The sequence below is a fragment of the Equus quagga genome, chromosome 13, assembly GCF_021613505.1.
Source record: "Equus quagga isolate Etosha38 chromosome 13, UCLA_HA_Equagga_1.0, whole genome shotgun sequence".
NCBI classification, from domain to species: Eukaryota; Metazoa; Chordata; class Mammalia; order Perissodactyla; family Equidae; genus Equus; species Equus quagga.
Window position 1 is genome coordinate 47,698,824 of NC_060279.1, and position 14,764 is coordinate 47,713,587.

The window sequence follows — 14,764 nt, forward strand, 5'->3', positions numbered from 1 at the left end:
CTGAGAAAATGAGGACATGCAGAGATAGGCGGATATGGCTGATGAGAGGGCCTATTCTGGGTGCTGACTGGGAGAGTGGGGCTGCGGCAGGGCCTCTTCAGGGGAGGGGCGTTTTCTTGTTTTTAATGGGGGGGGCACAGTGACACCAACCAGAGGACATGCTGCCCGTTCAGGCTTTGACTGACCCAGAACTCCCTTCCATGAGGGGGGTGGTCTTACTGATACCAGGGTGTGTAGCCAGGAGCTGAAGCCAGTGTACCACCTCCTGACTGGGGTGTTGAGAGCCAAGGATGTCAATCAAAGCCCAAACCAGGCCCATGACCAAGGGGCTGGGGAGCATGCAGGGCTGAGGACAGGGCTTGGGGACTGGGGTACCAGGGCCAGGGGGCCAAGGAGCAGATGTCAGGGACCATGCGCGGACAGCATCGGAGGATCCTGCCACGTGGTCAGAAACTTATTTCCTTTGCAGTATTTTCCAGTCCTTCTGAGTAAATCAAAGAAGAGTCTCAGCTGGTGGTAACAGGTCTCTAACACTTGTCCCTGGGTCTGTTCACAAAGGCCCGGAGCAGCCTCCAACAGAGGCCTGTCTCAGACAGAGGCCTGAGGTGTGACAACAGTCATGGGGTTCACTGTGGTTATTTCTATAGTTACCTTCTCTAATTGTAGCAATTCTAATTCTCCATTTAGGGTAGTAATAGGGAGTTTCTTTTTCAAATAAATTTACAAAGGTAAAGGAGACCACTAAGAAGGAAATAGCAAGTGGATGCTAGAACAGGTGGTGGCATTGTTGGGCCCCAAAGGGAGGGGGGTGTGACTGAGCAGAGGATTCTGGGAAGACAGCTCCTTGTAGCTGCCGCAGGGGGACAGGAAGTGTCTGGAGCAGCCTGTGAGAGGCCGGCTGGGGCCGTGGGGGAGCCCCCTCCCCACCAGCAGGTGCAGTTGGAGCTGGTTTAGCTGCTCAGAGTTACGACCCTAGGGAAACAGCGAAGAGCGAAGGGCAGGTAGGCGTTGGGGCCTGGAGCCCACCCCGCACCGAGCCTCCTGGCTGGAGGGCTAGCCAGCCTCTGCCCAGGCCTCAATTCAGACCCTGCGACCCGAGGCCTGGCTGAGTGACCACCAACGGCCTCTTAGAATTCCAACCTGGGGTTATTCTTGCCAGATCCTGTCTCTCTGATGTGGACACCCCAGTTCTGGTCCTGGAGCTGTCCCCACCACGTGGCCTTGAGTGAGTTCCCCTCTCCAAGCCTCAGTTTCCCTACCTGTAAGCAGAGATGAGTGAAATGACCTTTAAGGACCCTTAAGGGTGAGACGACCAGGGACATCCCCAACTCTCTCCTCCTGCTCCTCCAACATGGGGCTCGGTGAGGAAAGCACAGCGTGGGGTCACAAGGGCCTGTGCTTCATTTCCTGCTCTACCTGATGTCAGCTGTGCAACTCTGGGCAAGTCACTTAACCTCTCAGGGTGTCTGTCTCGTCTGTTACATGGGATAAGAACATCTCTGAGCCGGGCTGGACTTGCAGCAATGAGGGAAGTCCTGGACACGCAGTAGGGCTCTGAAAGTGCTAGCGAGCTCTGGTTTTCAGTGCACAGGCAGCCACTGGCAGTGCCCTTTTTCCATCCTGGCTTGGAAGGTTAGCGACCTGCCAGCATCCCAGGCACGGGTCTCACAAGGATGCCTCAGGGCTCCGCGTCCATCGGGGAGATCCTGGGGCTCCACATCCAGTGGGGAGACCACGGGCCTCTGTGTCCACAGCAGAGACCCCAGGGCTCTGCATCCATAGGGGAGACCTCGGGGGTCTGCGTCCCGGCCAGCCGGCAGGAGGGAGCCTTCATCTGCACGGGTGCCCCTCAGGCACTGGGCCGAGTGCCCAGAGCCGGTTCCTGGGTGTGGTGAGGCTGGCACGGTGCTCCACCTCGAGCCCCCGGGCCCAGGCTCGGGCATGTGTGTGGAGAAGATGCGCAGGAAGGAACCCGTACAGCAGACTGTCCAGGCTCTGCGGCAATTTTCCTCAAGGCAGCTTCAAGTCAGTTCAACACAGGGCTTCTCCAACTTGAACACTCGTGAAGTAAGGGAGGGGATCTTGTTAACACTCTCATTCTGATTCAGCAGTCTAGGGCGGGGCCTGAAGTTCTGCATTTTTAACAGGCTCCAGGGGATGCTGATGCTTGTGGTCTCGGGCCCCAGCCTGAGTATCAAGGCCATGTGCTCTTGCCTCTCCTGTGGGCTCAGCTTTTGAGAAGACAGGAGAAGAGGGTCCAGTCCCAGCTGCCACCAACCAGCCTGCCAAAGTCCCCTTGGAAACACAGACTAAGCTATACAGGTGGGGTGGGAGGGGGCCCAGGCAAACAGGGCAGTGGGGTCCCGGTGGGGCACAAGGAAAGCTCCTGGGAGGAGGGGGCTTGAGGAATTCAAGGACATGTTCCAGGAACCCAAGAAATGAGTGGGTCTCTGACTTCTGCAGCAAACGAGAGATGCCAGGAGGAGACAGCCATCACGGGTCACCCCAGGCCCTTGGACACCTGTGGTGCTTGGAGACACAGTGTGTGTCGCCAGAAGAAACACCACTGGGCCCGCAGGCCAAGGCCTTCCAAAGAACTGGGAGCACCGAGTGCCACCAAGAAGAGGAGAGCTGGGAGCCCTGGAGCTGCATGTGTGCAGTTCCTTTTCAGGAAGCAGAATAAGGCCATCCCCCGTGCACTGTGTATGGAGCCGGCCTTCTTCAGGAGTCCTGACAGGGAACTCCCCCATATGATCTGGTAGGTCCTTTCTATCTCATACGGGTTTTAAAAATTTTCTCTCTCTACCCTTCCCCCATATATAAGTGATTTTGAGATGCACATTTCCCCCCACGTTTGAGCACCTCTGAACTCACTGGCACTGTACCCTGTCTATTGGCCTGGATCGATGCTGAGATCCTTCAGAAAGAATTTGCATTTGCTGGGCCGGTACCTGGAACACCTCCACCAGAGACCGCTGTCACGTGACCTCTCCGCTGGAGGTATTTTGGCCCATGCTGTTCAGACCCCAAACCTTGCAGTTTGCATTCTAGGAGGTTCCTGCCTTCCACCCAGTGCCAAATCTGACTCCTCAAGTTCCTCTGTCCCTTTCTACGTAGCTGGCTTATTCCACGTTACCTTACACGGGGGGCGGGCTCTTTAGTCTCCCCTCATTTTGCTGGACTCTCCTATTAAACTCCCCGTGGTGGGCAATTTTTCTTTCTTAGTGAATGCTTGGTGACTCTAACAGCTAACAGCATTTCATATTTGGGAAATAACGTGTAAAATCAGTGTGATCTTCACCATTAGAAATAGAGTCATCGCTCTTTTATTTTTCCACTTAACACTTTAATTTTCCATTTTAAAGATTTTCAAGAAGTCTAATATCTCCCGCTTGGAGTGTCCTTCTGGAATAGATGGAGAGACTTGAAGGCCATCTCCGTGCAAAGGTGTCAGCCCTTCTCTAAGCTCCAGGATGCACCTGATGGGGCCACTACACTTGCAGCCACACGGTGTCGCTGTTGGACACGTTCTGGTGCAGCGTGGCGAATGCCTTCCACTCCTGCTGCTTGCTGTGACCTTGCTGAGCCAGATCCCTGCACAACCAAAGTGGTGCCCAAGTTAGAGCCTCTTTAGTTCACCCTCCTAAGCTGGGCCAGATGGTTTAGGTCTTCAGGGACTTCCAGCCTTAAACACATATTGGGCCCTAACCAGCCTGTACCATCAGCTTCAGGCCCTGTGTTGAACCAGGTCATTGATCCAGTCTCCTCTTCACTTGGGAGCCCTCAGTGCCCTTTCCTGACTGCAAACTTCAGTCAACAGCATCCCAGCCCATCAGACAGGTCCCAAGAACATTGTCCCTCAAATGGGGAGGCGTGTCTCTTTCTACCCAGGGGCCCCACTGAGTATCTCCTTGCCCCTCCTCCAGGGCCACGTCTGTATAACCCAGGGAGCCCACGCAAGGGACAGCTGCCTTGTACATGAACCCACCCCTAGGCTGTGAGTTTATCATCCTAACCTAATGATAGATCCTAACCATTTCTCTAATCGTTGGCCACTCCCCTCACTGAAGGCACCTTGTGTCATAGGATCTGACAGCATGACTGCATTCCAGCCCAGGACGCTCCCACCCCTCGAAGGGCGGCACACACCCCACCCCAGGGGTGACGCTGGCCTTGGGGAGCCGTGGATGAGCTTCTATTTTGCTGAGTTGGGTCTACACACGAGGATGAAGGAGCTAGAGTACTTAGGGCAACGGCTGGGGATATTTGTAAGCAACATGGAGGGGGAGGAGCAGAGAGAAGAGCGTCAGGACAGCTGGGGAGAGCTGTCAGCCAGGAACAGGAGCACGCTCTGTCCGGGGTGTGCTGCGAGCCTCCCCTCCAGCCACTTACAAAAACGCCAGCAAGGTGGATGTATCTCTCCCGTGTTTTTGCAGCTAGGTTTGTGGTTTTGAGATGAAGTGGGACTAGCATCACGGGGACACAGGACAGAAGCAGAGACTTCCAAGGATGCCCAGGAATGCCTCTGCCCAACACAGATGGGGGACCGGAGGAGGGGCTTGTCCGAGTCGCCCAACAAGTTACAGCCCAAAGAGGCTCTTCCCATTAAAAACGAGTCCCACACAGCCCGCCGAGCACGGGGCTCCCGCATCTCAGCTCCCTGCCAGCGCGGCTCAGTACAGATACTCTCGGACGGTGAGCTCCTTCAGGGTGAAGCCCAGGGGCGTGGGCTTCCGAAGCTGGCTCTCCTCCAGCCTCTCCTGCAGCGACACGAAGTCCTTGCCCAGCGTGTAGGCCAGGCGGATCATGGCGTCCAGCAGCGGGGCGTAGTAGCGGTGGCCCTCGCGGGCCTCCAGGCACTGGAGGGCCCGCTCGCCGGCCGCAAAGGCCTCCGCAGGGCGCTCGAGGTCGCGGTGGCACACCAGCATGGCGCAGAGGGGCGGGACCAGCATGGCGGGGCAGTGCGTCGTCAGCTTCTCCTGCAGCGGCACCACGCGCACCAGGATGTCCAGGGCCTTGGTGTACTGGCCGGCGCGCAGGCAGCCGAAGGCCTCCTTCAGCTCGGGCCGCGTGAGGAAGTCGATGAACTCCCGGGACCGGCGGACGCAGCGGATGGCGTAGAGCAGGCTGAGGTACTCCTTGAAGGCCAGCTTGCGCTCGGAGATCATCTCCTCGCTGAAGTTCCCCATCAGGTGCTTCTTGGGGAAGACGACGTCTTCGATCTCTTCTCGGAAAGTCTTCAGGAGGCTTTTCTGGAGCGCCTCGAAGTCTGAGTAGCGCCGTTCCAGGACGGCTTTGTTGCTGTCAAAACTGCCTGTCTGGATGACGACGATTTGGTACATCTGCGGTGCAAAGAGAGAGAGCCTTTGCATCCTGACGGAGCGTTTCAGCTGACAGAGGGAACTCCGGCAAACAAAAATAATGCTGATGGTAATTTAAAGCATACCCTGAAAATGGGTTAGGGTTGTGTGCAATTCTGTGTTCAATCGCCGTCAGCATCAGCTGAGCTATAAAGCGAATCATGACAAGAGTCAGCCTGAGAATAACGACACAGAGACGTGGGGGCATCTGAGGAGACAGGGTGCAGGAGCACGTGCAGGGGCCTGGGGCGCTCTCGGCTTTCCATCGTTAAAACTGGGCCTTGGTTCCTCAACTGGGGTTAGACCTGAGCTTGGACTAGGTCTGTGCTTTCCACGTATGGGACACTTGGGAGAGGGTTTGAGGAGATATACTGGCGGTGATCTTACCTGGTAAGAAAATTATTCCTTTTCAATTCTCTTTCAAGAGAATAGTGATTAAGGGCACAGACTGCCTGGGTTAGAGTTCCAGCCCCACCACGACCCAGCTGTGTGGTCTTAGGTAGGTAATTGAATCTCTCCAAGCCTCAGTTTTCTCAGCCATAAAACAAAGACAGTAATAGTACCTACCTCGCTGGGGGAGGATTAAACGAGTTAATGCACTGAAACCAGGTGGGACTGAGCCCTGGGTGCGGTCAGCACTCAGCAACAGCTATTGCTGCTATCCCGGTCCAACCTAAGGGTGGGAGGCTGGGTGTGGCTCTCCCATAGTGTCAACGTCTCCCCACCACAGGCCAAAGCGGGCAGCCCCATGCACGGAGCTTCTCACCAGCCACAGCAGCCGGCTGGACTTTAATCATAGCACTTAGCTCTCCCTGTATTTCCTTTCATGATCACCTTTTCTTTATGCCACGTGGTACTGGTTTTCCATTTTAGGTAATTCCTCTTGAAATAAATATATGTAGTGTTTTAAAAAAGTGATACAATTTAAAGAAAAAATTAGATAATTAATAATATAAATGATACAGGGATATGGCAAAGACGGTGAAGAAGAGACTCAGGTGAGTGATACTGGACAACGTGGGGTCGATCTGGGCTAGCCCCTTCTTAGGATCAGGGACGCGACTCACACGTCTCTTACAGTACCTAGGTGCTCACAGTACCTAGCACAGTCCCAAGTGTGCAATCTTGCTTTTTGACCATTTTCTTCAGAAGAACTCTGAGTTACACTGCATCAACCCATGTCACAGCTGGGAAAGCTGAGGCCCAGGGCCGGGAAGGAGGCTGTGGAAGGCACTCCATCATTTCTTGATCTCTGCTTACCACGAACTTGGAGACCTTCCTCTCCTCGATGCGGGCGGAGCTGATCTCAAAGAGCAGTTTCACGCGCTTCCAGCAGCCCTTCTCGGTCCGCCAGTAGTCCTGCAGCTCCCGCGTGGTCATGCTGGAGTTGGAGCTGGGGCTGCTGTGGGCCTCTGGAAGGACAGCATCGGGTCAGTGCGCTTTGGGGACAAGGGCTTGGGGAGATGGCTGGGTCTGTCTGAGAATCTGGAAGAGCGGTGGATATCTGCCTCCCCGATCCTACCCTTTATGGGCTCGATTGGGCATCAACCAGACCCTGTGCCCAACCTGGCTGAACCCACCCCACCACGGACAATTCCAAATAGCCTGTGCTCCCCATGTGGCTTCGCAGTTGTGAAATGCAGTGTGTTTGTGTTGCGTCGTCCACTTCCGGCCATTGTGGACAGATTGGCCATTGTGAAACTCCACGCTCCCGACATGCAGGCACTGTGGTTGTGCACTTCTGCGCTCCCTACAGCACTGACTCAGCGCCTGCTGCCGGCCACTGCACATCGCTGGGTGGTGGAGGGAGCTGTGAGGGTGGTGGGTTCCCCACTCTGCCTGGCTGGCCTCTCCTACCTCTCATCCCACTTGCCACATTCTAGGCTTTTTCTCGCACAGGCTCCTCCTTCTGCCTGAAATGTAATCTTCCCCTTCCCCAGCCTGGGAGACAAACGCAGTGTTGCTTAAAGCGCACTTGAGCGTTGAGACTGTGAGAATCTTAGGAAAGATCAGAATCTGTCTCCACCAGAAATGTGCAAATCCTTGTGCACTTTGTCTCGAGGCCCACAGGCCCCAGGAGCCCTTCTCCCATGTGTCCTTCAAGACGCAGCGCACGTGTCACCTCAGCTGCCCCCTGGCCTTAGAGTAAGAGCCCCCTCATCCCTAGAGCCTTTTCCATGGCATCTCAGGTTACTTCTCACGGATGCGTCTCCCTAGCAAACTCGAGGGCAGCGCAGTGTTTCATCTGCCCATTTCCCCAGGGCCTTGCACAGGGCCAGCGCAGAGCAGGCGTTCAACAGGCACATGCTGCACGATTGCACAAATGAGTAAATGACTGAGCAGAGACTCGCTCCAGGGGCGGCGCCATAGCGGACGCTGTCAGTGCTGGGCCTGCCCCTTGGCACTCACAGTTCTGAACACCCCACTGGCTTCCTATCGGACTGTCGGCTGTCGCCCTGTGGGCTTTCTCGGGCCACAGCAGCATGTTCTGGAGCATCCCTCCGTGGATGAGGGATGGCACTGGTGGATTACAGCCTAGCCTCCTCGCCTCTCAGATGGGACAACTCTGCGGCTGTTCCAAACAGTCTCCCAGAGGACCCTGTTGGGACAGAGTCCCAGTTGCCCACAGCGGTAATCTGTTTATGCACACCCTGTACTGGCTTCCTGCCCTTCCCTTCCTCACTCTTCACTGCCCTGCGATACCTCCTACGATCATCTCCCAGATAAACCACTTGCACCAAGTCCTTGTCTCAGTGTCCACGCTGGGACAACTCAAGTTGAGAGAGCTGCACTGCTCTCTTGTGTCACTCATTGAAGTATCCACATCTGTATTTCAAATGTCTTCAAACCTCTATCCCTTGACCAAACCCCAAGCCTTGAACCCACCTAAGTGCCCTTCAGGGCCTGGACGTGGGAGGTCTGCGCCAGTGGCTGATGCTTCCTGCTTGGTCCCTGCCATGCACTGGGCTCTGGGGCCCATCCATCCAGGGCTCCCAGGGTGCTTGGGACTTGCCATGCTCCAAGGCTGCCAGAGGGACAAGAGAGAACAGTGAGTTCCCACTCATGTTGGGGTTCCTGGTGGGTCCTGAGGTGCCCAGCATCTGTGTCATGGTCTCCACTGCCAAGCCCTCCACTGCCCACTAGCTGTCCACCCAACCACCAGATGCTCAGCCCTGGTCTGGCCTGTTGCTGGCCCGATCCCTCCAAGGCTGAGCCGACTGTCACCTTATTGTTCGTTTTTCTCCAAACTTTAAATGAGGTGATTTCAAGCACAGCTAACGGCTTCTGTGGTTACTTAAGAGAAAGATGCTGGCTTGTCCAGAAAAAGTCCCAATACTCCATTTTCTATTACACGTGTAAACCAAATCTCAGCGTTCAAAGCAGGGATGCTCTCTCTACTGACCGCTTGTTATACCCACTTCATGCTCACGTAGGTTCTTCACAACCACCATCTTACTTAACACCCACAGAAACCTACCATGACTTCCAGTAACAGACGAGGAAACTGAGGGTTAGCCCAAGGTCACGTGGCCGGTGCATGTGCCCAATAAGCAAAGCCAAGTGCTCCTGACGTGCCAGGCTGTGCACACCGTACTCAACACGCACTCTCTCACTTAATCTGACTCTGTGTGTGGTTAGAATTTTTAATCTTCATTATGGTAAAGGAACCGAGAATTAGAGTTGCTCACGATCGAGAGCCAGCAAGTGGTGGGCAGGACACAGACGCAGGCTGGTCTGACCTCAAAATCCTCTCCACCCCCTCGGGGGAGGCAGGTGGCCGGGGTCCTGGGTTGAGTTTGTGCAGTAACTGTCTGTGACCCAGATAAGTGAACGAGATGACCTGGTGCCTGGCAAGTTACTTAACTTCCCTGTGCCTCAGTTTCCTAAAAAGGGGCATAATAGAACCACCTTCACAAGGCTGGTGCAAGGGCTAGGTTAGGCAGACCACAGGGAGCATCAGCTCGGGGCCCACACACCAGGCACTGCCTAATAGTCCCTCTGATGTGTGTCTGATGCGTGGCAGAGGCTGTGAGAAATATGTGAGAAATAAATGACTCTAGAGTAAGGTGTAAGTTGGAATAGAATTTAAAATGTCTGAGACAAATTAGAAAAAGGAACAATTAAAACATTAGCTCAGATGGGGCGAGTCGCTGGGGCACCACTTAGGCACAGAAATTCAAAATAAGACGGGTGCAGTGAGCTCGTCTCCCTGATGGCATCTGAGAGCTGCGAGGGCACAGGGGGTGCCTGGAGCGTCAACCCTGGTCTGTCCGGTTCCAGCGCCCAGGGGGAACCCGATGCTGACTGTGACCTAGAGGGAGGTGGGGCCCCTGCTGCTCCAACAGCCTTTGCCACGTCCCTGGGTGTGGTCAGAACCTGTCCCCACTCCAGGGTGAGGGCCTCCTGGAGTTGGCCAGGCCTGGGGAGAGGAGAGGTCAGCTGGGGCCAGGAGCCCACGCTCCAGGGGCAGCTCTTGCTGTGTCAGGTGAAAGGATCCCTGGGCATTCTCCAGGTGGCTCTGTGCAGTTTTCCAGTGGGCAACTCTTGGGTACTGTCCGTCTACCCTCACCTTCTACGGATGGGAAACTGGGCATAGGGCGGGGCGGGGCTGGCTCAGGGCTGCACACGCTTGGGCCTGCCATAGCTTCATACCTCGTCTCTTTCCCATCTTCCCTCCCTCCCCTCTTGCCCAACTGTGGGTGCATGGCCCAGGTACTTAACATTTCTCCATCTGAGAAGTGTGGCCATAGCCCTGTCCTGCCAACAAGACGATGGATGGCTAGGGACAGGGTCCCTACATTCTGGTAGGTGTCCAGAAAGGTAGTTTGTGGTCCACATACTCTCTTACCTATTAGACTCTTGGTGGCTGAGATTCTTGGGGACCCAGTGTTTCCTGTGGGCACTCCTATGCACCTGCCTCAGTTAGCACATCTGTAAAATGGGTGATGGTGAGTGGCATTGGCCTCAATGATCCCAGCCCTTCCAGCTCTGCTGTCCTGATCAGGCAGCTGGTGTCAGGTCAGGAGCAGGGTACTGTCTGCCTAGGGACCCTGTGAGACAAGGGCCTTGGCTGGACATTCCAGTAAAGATCTGGGAAAGCTGAGCATGAACCCAGGGCTGAGAATTAAAATCAAAATTCAGCAGCCACAGGCAGCTCCCTTATGTTTTGTCATATGGGATCGACCGGGAGTTGCCCCCTACAGAGGAGTGAGGAGGAGAAAGTCATGCACTGGTGCATCCACGGAGTCTCGGGCAGCTTCCTGTTCCTCTCTGGGCCTCACTTTCCTCATCTGTGAAGTGGAGAAAGCGATCCTGTCACTCCCAAAGCTCTTTGGGGACAGCTACTCAGGGAGTTCTGTGGGCCCTTCCCGCCCCTCTCCACACCCTGGGTAGCAAAGATTTCTTGACTTTACAAAAAATACAGCAAGTGTTGGTGCTGTTGGCTTAGGAGCCTGTCCTTGGTCCAGGGCACAGAGCAGCTTCCCAGCCCCCTTGGCCATCCATCTCCTGTGTGGGGTCATTCCGCTCCTTCCGTCCCAGGTGCCCCGAGCATCGCTCCTCCCTCTAGGGGTTGCCTGCCGTGGCCGTGGCCAGTCCTCTTTTTTTTTTTTTTGAATCTTGAGTTCATATTTATTATGAGTGTGGACATTGGGGCCACTTAGAACAATATCTGATGCCAGGGGAGCTGAGAGGACATTTGTGTGTATGTGTGGGTATATTTAAAAATGCACGTCAAAGGTAAGTCATGCATACAAGACTGTAAATCATATACAATTTCAGTTTAAACAACATTGATAAAACAAACACCAATGTGACACTATCAGCCAGCTTAAAACATAGCCCATCAAAGTACCTTAGAGCCCCCGCAGGCCCTCCCTGCCTACCCTCACCCACCTCCAGAGGAAGCCGCTGTTCTGAGTTTGGGGTTAATCATTCCCTTGTATGCATGCGTGCGTGTGTGTGCGCGTGCGTGTGTGCATGTGTGTGTTTTAAATAGTTTACCCAGGGCGTATGTATCCCTCTAAACAAATTACTTAGGTTTGCCTTCTTTGAGCTTTATTACGTATTGGACCATACTTTTGCACTCGTCTGTGCCTTATTTTTGCTAAACACTATGGCATATTATTCTTTTTCTGCTGTGCTGTATGATATTGCATGAATATGCCACCATATATTTGTCCCTTGTCCTGTCGGTGGACATTTGTGTTGTTTATTTTTTGTTGCTGCCGCTGCCCCCAAATACTGCACTGCGGATGAGGCACAGCCTCATGGGCAAGACGTCACCCATCCCAGGAGTGGAAAGTTTTGTCGTAGGTGACATCCAGTCCTTCTTCTGCTGGGCACACTGGGCCACCTTCAGAGCCCATGCTACCTTCGTGAGGGGGCGGCAGAGGACTTTCCATCAGGGGTGGGGGTCCAGTGGAGCAGAGTGAAGCTCCCTGGCCTGACCTGGGAGACACACGATCCTGGACATTAGATGGGCATGCTCCCAGATGTGAGTGTGCAGCAGAGCCTTCTTGGGGGGTAGGGGGTGCTGGGTGCTTGTAAAAAGTGTATTTCCTGGCTCCCAACATCAGAGAGTCCCATTTGCAGGTCTGGGAGTGGGCCCTGGAGTCTGCATTTTGCACATGTCCCCCCAGGGATCTGCTTATACAGGGGGTCCTGGCACCACTTTTTGAGAAATGAAGGTGTGGTGCATTATTCCCCAGGCTCTGGAGGGGAGTTCTGGCACTTCAAAAGGAGCTGGGGCAATGGAGGATCCAGGGGCCGTCCCTGCTCTGCCCCAGCGCGCTAAGGAGAGCCCCGCACATACAGGCTACCACCAACCCTTCTCTGTCCCACCCTGCCCCCAACAGGTACTGAGGGAGGCTCCCAGGAGGAGGGGGCGCAGAGGCCCACTGAGCCTGGTCTCAGACACTGACCTGAAGTCTCTGCCTGCGTGTGTCCAGGGGTCCTGGAGGGGCCTCACATGGCCCCCTTCAGCTCTCCGTTCTGAACTGGGGGCCAGCAGTCGGTGGCTGCTGCTTCACTCAGTTCCCGGTTTGAAAACAGGAAATAGGCTGTGTGACCTGCTGCTCGTCGCCCCAGCCCATTGGCTGCTGAAAAAGGATATATTGAACCCACTGACAGCCTGAGGCGGCCTCAGGGCGTGCAGGACGGCAGGCGGGCTCCAGCTGTGAGGGTCCAGCTGGGCCTCTGGTTTCCACGGTCCTGCCACAGCCCGGCTGCTCCCCGGAGTCCTTGACAGTCTCTGGCATTGGGACAGGAGCTCCCAAAGCTCTTTAACATTCATTATGCTACCCTACACACCTGGCATCATGGGCCATCACGCCCCAGTGACAGATGGGGAAACTGAGGCTTGGAGTACAGAGTTGGTAGGCGCGGGCCAGTGCCTGAGGTGGAGGGGAGGTAGGCAGACTCACGGTTCCAATTGGTGCCCTACTCTGGGCAAGGGTAACCCCAAGTCTCCCTACAGAAAGGACCAGGGCAGCCAGCCCTCTGGGCAGCGGTGTGACTCACGCCAGCGGTACGGTGGCCTTGAGGGCAGGAGGTTGCGACAAGAAATTAGGACCTTGCCAGCCCCCTGGAATCTACCATGTGTCTCCTCCCTCCCTCCCCTGCAGAGGTGGTCACAGCCCTGATTCTGACGGGGGTCACTTCCTTGCCTTTTTGGTAAACGTCAGCTATGAACAGACCCCAAAACAACAGAGTCTCATTTTCGAATGTTATGTAAATTGAGCCCTACATACTGTTTGTACGCTTTGGGGTCTGCTTCTTTCATTTCACATTTATGTGAATAAGATTCATCAGTATGTTTTTGAGTAGCTGGAGCGTTTTCATTTTTATTGCTGTGTTGCTACATTATTTGAATACATCATTATCCTTTTTTTGGTCTGTTCATGCGTATTTGGGTTGTTTCTAGTTTGGGCCATCATGATCAGTGCTGCTGGGAATTTCTTACACAATTATCCACGTGCATGTTTGTCTGAGGTGAAATTACCGGGTCTCAGAGCGTGAACAGCTTCAACTGCGCCAGAGTGTACTAGATTGTGCCAAGCCCTTTCCTGAGCGGCTGCGCCATTTTGCACTCCCACCAGAGGGTGTGAGGGCTCCCTCAGCGCACTTGACAGGGTCAGTATTTTCTGTTTTAGCCATTCTAATGGGTATGCAGTGTTTATCTCATTATGGTTTAAGCTGCATTTCCCTAACGACTAGCGATGGTGAGCATCTTTCACTGGCTTATTTGCCATCCTATACCTTCGTTGCGGAAGTGTCTCTTCAAGTCCGCGGCTCATGTTGGGATTGGATCATTTTCTTTATGGTTTGCAGGTGTTCTTTATGCATTCTTCTGGGTGCAGAGACTCAATGTGCTTTCCCATGCTGTGGGGCATCTGTACTCTCTTAGCAGGGTATTTTTAAAAAATTTTTTATTGAAATAATGGTAAGTTACAGTCTTGTGAAATTTCAGTTGTATGTTATTGTTTGTCAGTCGTGTTGTAGGTACACCCCATCACCCTTTGTGCCCACCCCCCCACCCCACCTTTACCCTGGTAGCCATTAATCTGTTCTCTTTGTCTACATTTTTAAATTCCTCATATGAGTGGAGTCATACAGAGATTGTCCTTCTCTATCTGGCTTATTTCACTTAACATAATTCCCTCAAGGTCCATCCATGTTGTTGCAAATGGGACGATTTTGTTCTTTTTTACGGCTGAGTAGTATTCCATTGTATATATATATATATACACACCATATCTTCTTTATCCAATCATCAGTTGATGGGCACTTAGGTTGCTTCCACATCTTGACTATTGTAAATAATGCTGCAATGAACGGGGCGGGGGGGGGAGGGACTTTTGGAATTGCTGACTTCAAGCTCTTTGGATAGATACCCAGTAGTGGGATGGCTGGATCGTATGGTATTTCTATTTTTAATTTTTTGAGGAATCTCCATACTGTTTTCCATAGTGGCTGCACCAGTTTGCATTCCCACCAGCAGTGTATGAGGGTTCCTTTTTCTCCACAAACTCTCCAACATTTGTTACTATTAGTTTTAGATATTTTTGTCCTTCTAATGGGTGTAAGGTGATATCTTAGTGTAGTTTTGATTTGCATTTCCCTCATGATCAGCGATGATGAACATCTTTTCATGTGCCTATTGGCCATCCGTATATCTCCTTTGGAGAAATGTCTGTTCACGTCTTCTTCTTAGCAGGGTGCTTTGATGAATACAAGTTGGTAACTTTAAAGTATTCAATCATATCAACCTTTTCTTTCACAGCCGGTGTCACACCTTGAGGTCTGGAGTTTTCTCCTTTATTGTTTTTCTTTATCGTTGCTTCTGCAACAACTTCACAGGCCATTGTGAGGCTTAAGATGAGTTAGGATGTGCCGAGCACTTA

At 53.5% G+C, this 14,764-nt stretch overlaps 1 protein-coding gene across 3 annotated transcripts; it reads right to left on the reverse strand.

Moving 5' to 3' along the window:
* Positions 1-2,907: 2,907 nt before the first annotated feature.
* On the reverse strand, positions 2,908-12,389 carry SNX20 (sorting nexin 20). 3 transcript variants are annotated; one of them, XM_046683055.1, is made up of 4 exons: positions 12,284-12,389; positions 8,247-8,385; positions 6,621-6,772; positions 2,908-5,342 (listed from the first exon to the last, which is right to left on the reverse strand). In XM_046683055.1, the coding sequence occupies exons 2-4, from the start codon at positions 8,374-8,376 to the stop codon at positions 4,674-4,676; spliced, it is 951 nt and encodes a 316-aa protein (XP_046539011.1). In that variant the 5' UTR covers positions 8,377-8,385; positions 12,284-12,389; the 3' UTR covers positions 2,908-4,673. The 3 variants fall into 3 exon arrangements, with proteins under 3 accessions (XP_046539011.1, XP_046539012.1, XP_046539009.1); XM_046683056.1 differs by lacking the exon at positions 12,284-12,389 and adding an exon at positions 10,210-10,286; XM_046683053.1 differs by lacking the exon at positions 12,284-12,389 and adding an exon at positions 8,586-8,717.
* Between the last annotated feature and the right edge of the window lie 2,375 nt (positions 12,390-14,764).